Below are 4,980 nucleotides of genomic sequence, written 5' to 3'. Positions count from 1 at the left end.
CTCTAGTACTGTGTATAGTGTACTCTATATGGGGCACTCTAGTACTGTGTATAGTGTACTCTATATGGGGGCACTCTAGTACTGTGTATAGTGTACTCTATATGGGGCACTCTAGTGCTGTGTATAGTGTACTCTATATGGGGCACTCTAGTGCTGTGTATAGTGCACTCTATTAGGGGGCACTCTAGTACTGTGTATAGTGTACTCTATATGGGGCACTCTAGTACTGTGTATAGTGTACTCTATATGGGGGCACTCTAGTACTGTGTATAGTGTACTCTATATGGGGCACTCTAGTACTGTGTATAGTACTCTATATGGGGCACTCTAGTGCTGTGTATAGTGCACTCTATTAGGGGGCACTCTAGTACTGTGTATAGTGTACTCTATATGGGGGCACTCTAGTACTGTGTATAGTGCACTCTATATGGGGGCACTCTAGTACTGTGTATAGTACTCTATATGGGGCACTCTAGTGCTGTGTATAGTGCACTCTATTAGGGGGCACTCTAGTACTGTGTATAGTGTACTCTATATGGGGCACTCTAGTGCTGTGTATAGTGTACTCTATATGGGGCACTCTAGTGCTGTGTAGAGTGCACTCTATAAGGGGGCACTCTAGTGCTGTGTATAGTGCACTTTATAAGGGGGCACTCTAGTGCTGTGTATAGTGCACTCTATAAGGGGGCACTCTAGTGCTGTGTATAGTGCACTTTATAAGGGGGCACTCTAGTGCTGTGTATAGTGCACTTTATAAGGGGGCACTCTAGTGCTGTGTATAGTGCACTCTATAAGGGGGCACTCTAGTGCTGCTGGTAGGCACATGCTGGGACTTGCAGTCCGCTCCCCTGTTGCTGAGATTACCGCCCGGCAGCAGAGATCACATCAGTCGGACACGTGCTGATCTCCTGATGACGCATGACCGCAGCGTGCTAGCTCTGGGCTCACAGACAGGTCACTGACCATGACTCCGCCCCTTATTCACGCCTGTCCGAGTTTTCATTGGTTACGGGATAAACGAGTCCGTTGTGATTGGTTAGAAGTCTGTAGATCACATGTTACAACAGAGAGGCTTTAGCCGGCATTCAGCTCGGCTGCAGCTTACTTGGCGCAGGTCGCCGGTGGGAGAAGAGGAAAGTGGGGACGGCTGCGCGAGTTTTCCGTGGCGGACGCTGAATATTCCCCAGAACCATCTGTCCCTCCCCCCTGCTCCACCGGCCACAGCAAGCGGAATTCCCGGGGTCTGATCTGTGCAGCCCCTGAGAGCTGATAACAAAGGCATTCCAGTGTTCTCTATCAGTAGGTGAGTGTCTGTCCCGTGGGGTCCGCCTCCTGTGCTAAGGTTTCTGCACTATTGTAGTTACTTAGGGGTTAATCTAGCAGTGCAATAGTCTGTAGAGGTCTGTGGCAGGGTGCCCACCCCCTTCTGTGCCCACCCTGGGCCCAGAATCCAAATGTAAAACTGCACTTCTTCCAAGACCTTACATGGGGGTAAGAGATAATAATAATCTTTATTTGTATATAGCGCTAACATATTCCGCAGCGCTTTACAGTTTGCACACATTGTCATCGCTGTCCCCGTTGGGGCTCACAATCTAAATTACTATTAGTCTAAAGGGTTTTCATACTGCAGCTTGCAAGGTAAAGGAAGACTTGCATGTGCTACGCACTATTCTTTATAGTGCCATTTATTCCACGATGCCCCCCACCCCCAGCCATATCTGATCAGAGCCCCAAAATCCCCCAACCCTATCTGGAGGTGATTCTCTCCCCCCCCCCCCCCCCATCCCTCCAAAGGAAAAAAAAACCTTTTCTGGATATCAGTGGCTAGAGTGTTAACCCCCTCCCTTGATGTTCACTCTGATTTTTTTTTTTTTTTTTTTTTTTTTTTTTTTTGGGGGGTGGGGGCTGCATAAACTCCATAAAACCCCTGTTTTTAATTTAAGAAGGTCAGTGTTTCTGCTCTGGAAACCTAAGTGTGAACACATGCGTAGGATGGAAGCTGTGGGGATTGGTCAGTGCATGAGATTTTTTTAAGAGCGCTCCAGCCCAGAGGTGATAATTGAAGTCCCCGTTTTACATCAGGCTTTAACGTGTCTCTTCCTCTCTTGTCCTAGGTCTTCACACCTACCTACAGGATGCCTGGCGACTTCTCCATGTGCCTGTGTCTCAGCCCCCCTTCTCCACGCCACCTGCGACTACCTTCAGCTAGGTCGCTGCGGCCATGTTTGGTTCCAACCCCTCGCCTCCCGGATCCGCGTAAGAAAGGCGTAGTTTTTGCCGACGCTCTTGGGCTGGCCCTCGCCACCGTCCGTCACTTCTCCCATCCGTTCTTCGATGAAGATCCGCTGGTGATCGCCTTGGCATCGTTGCGAGCCCTGCGCCCACTCTCCAGCTCTACCTACACTCTGGACTTTCATCCTCCAACCCAAGACTATAGCCGTTTCCGCGCTAGGCTCTCCCGGCAGCAGGTTTGTCTGGAGCAATGCGCCGTCCAGGGAGCGGTAGTGGCCGGTACGGTGCGGGTGCGCAATATTGGCTTTGAGAAGCGGGTAACTCTTCGGGTCAGCTACGATAACTGGAAAAGTCAGTACGACCTTCCGTGCTCTTATCTGCGGGATCCCTGTGGAGGAGAGGAGACGGACACTTTCTCGTTCAGGCTCCCGCTGCCTCCCGACACCCGGCGGGCTGAATTCTGTATTTGCTTTTGGTGTCGGGGCGCAGAACACTGGGATAATAATGAAGGCAAGAATTATGTTCTGAACAAAGAGGCCGATCACCGCGGCTATGCGCAAGTCACCTATTGGTGACACTAACATTGTGAAGGTGCTGGTCCACTGGAACAAAAATCCATGGTCGTACGACAACCCCTTCTTGTAGATCAAGAGGGCTCCTGGGACGGAAACCTTCCCCGATATGGTTGTAGAGTAGATGCCGGGTGATTGTGTGATTTTTAACGCTCGTAATCTTGCATCCTGGCGGCTTTACTACCGAAGAATCCAAAGCTCTTCTCAGTAGCCCGGCTTCATTCTTCACCATGTAACATGTGGTCGAACTCTTGGTGTATAAGAAATGGTTGCAGACCTCGTACAGGGATCTGCAGACCTCCTCGTTCCAGCTGCTATAAAACTACATCTCCCAACATGCATTGGCGGCTCTTGCACCCTGTACAGCTCCAGGAATGCTGGGAGTTGTAGTTGAAGTGCTGATCCCTAACTTGGCGCCATCCAGTATACTTGTCTGTAGGATGTCTTCAAGGTCCTGTAAGGCTACGTTCACACTAGCGTTGTGCGCCGCTGCGTCGGCGACGCACAACGCACCGAAAAACGCGCGCAAACGCACGCAAAAACGCTGCGTTTTTCGATGCGTGCGTCGTTTTTTTGACGAAAATCGGACGCAAGAAAAATGCAACTTGTTGCGTTTTCTTGGTCCGACGCTAGCGTCAAAAAAGACGCACGTGTCGGAAAACGCAACAAGCAAAAACGCATGCGTCCCCCATGTTAAACATAGGGGCGCATGACGCGTGCGTCGCCGCTGCGTCGCCCGACGCTAGCGCAACGCACACTAGCCGAACGCTAGTGTGAACGTAGCCTAAGATCTGTACTTGATGACATTGAATAAACCAGTTTGGGGGCGAGACATGTATATTACTTTTTACTGCAGATTCAATAAATATTGTTAGATCTTTTCAGTATTTTGTGCATTTTTTTTTTTATTCATAGGTTTAAGATTGAAAGATAAGTGTGAACTTTTACCTATAAATGTGTCTGGATACTTATAGTTGTGATAATGATCTACAGGATTTTGTTTTATGTCTTCCATGGACTGTAGTCCTGACATTGAATGAGGCTTTTTTATTGCAAAGTTTACAAAACATTGCGGAACTTCATTCAATGGAGGACAAATGTTTCTGAATTGTCCATGCAGTTGTCTATAACCTGATCACTGCAGTCATATCATCAGGTGCTGCCCCAGGGAATCCTCCCCCTCCCCCAGGTCAGGGACCTTACAAGTCTATACAGAGTCTGATGGAATCCTGTTACTTTCTGTAGGTGGTTCCTGTCTTGATGAAGATTTACTGCCACTTTACATAAATTATGCATTTTTTTTTTTTTTTTTTAAATTTCTATTTCTGCATTGACCCCAGTGCAGACCAGAGCCTCAGTCATAACTGATTTCACCTATCTGACTTTCATGGGCATATAGTAAGCAAATGAATTGGAGCTCATTCACACTACTACTTTTTTTCCATGTACAAGAAAAACAGACGGCTTATGACCAGGGTGTAGTCTGAATGCCATGATTTTTTTTTTTTTTTTTTTCCCCAAATAGGAAAATTCGGTCTTGATTCACCACTTGTCGTTTGTTGTTTTTTTTTTTTTATTAAAAAAAACTCTTCTTCCAAATTTTTCAAAATGATACATTTGGTTCACAAATTTTCACAAACTCAATACTTCCTTTAACTTTATTTTTCGTGACTTTCTTGTGCAAGGGTTTACATGTGCTACAAAAGTTGCAAAAAAAAAAAAAATGTTCAGGTGTAGATAAAATTGATTGGGAGGGGGCGGGGGAGTGCACTCAAGTACATTTGTACAAAAATGCAACTTTAAAAAGTTGCAGTTGATGAACCAGCTGAAACTATCTGGAAAAATCAAAGCCTACCCCCAATGAACATAAAAAAAGTGAATACATATAAAGCATACAAAATGAAGAAACTTGTCCTAAAGGATGAAATATTCAGAAGACATCACAAATTAGTAGCTGTAGTTTCTTGGTTCCGATAGTAATGTACTACACGTGCAGGCAGAATTGGTGCAAAATAATGAAGTGGACTCTCATAAACCTCCCGTTCATGGAGATGGCGGCTGTCTAGTGTTAAAAATGCTCCTGTATGGGGCACCAGTCACACCGTGCACAGTGTCGGCTTACAAACCATTAGTGATACCCATATTACTAGATCAGGTGGGCTGCCCAGCACTA

The 4,980-nt window shown here is 46.7% G+C and overlaps 1 protein-coding gene across 1 annotated transcript; it reads left to right on the top strand.

The window, feature by feature from the left end:
• The first annotated feature begins 1,070 nt into the window (after window positions 1-1,070).
• LOC138677082 (protein phosphatase 1 regulatory subunit 3C-like) lies at window positions 1,071-3,692 on the top strand. Its single transcript, XM_069766938.1, has 3 exons — window positions 1,071-1,303; window positions 2,118-3,268; window positions 3,597-3,692. The coding sequence occupies exon 2, from the start codon at window positions 2,139-2,141 to the stop codon at window positions 2,808-2,810; it is 672 nt and encodes a 223-aa protein (XP_069623039.1). The 5' UTR covers window positions 1,071-1,303; window positions 2,118-2,138; the 3' UTR covers window positions 2,811-3,268; window positions 3,597-3,692.
• The last annotated feature ends 1,288 nt before the right edge of the window (window positions 3,693-4,980 follow it).

The sequence above is a fragment of the Ranitomeya imitator genome, chromosome 4 (genome assembly GCF_032444005.1).
Source record: "Ranitomeya imitator isolate aRanImi1 chromosome 4, aRanImi1.pri, whole genome shotgun sequence".
In the NCBI taxonomy this organism is placed as follows: domain Eukaryota; kingdom Metazoa; phylum Chordata; class Amphibia; order Anura; family Dendrobatidae; genus Ranitomeya; species Ranitomeya imitator.
The sequence above is the reverse complement of the archived record's forward strand: the minus strand, read 5'-3'. Positions and strand labels throughout refer to the sequence as shown.

Excerpts from the sequence above, each read along its gene's own strand:
- LOC138677082 (XM_069766938.1), top strand. The coding sequence starts at position 2,139 with ATGCCTGGCGACTTCTCCATGTGCCTGTGTCTCAGCCCCCCTTCTCCA.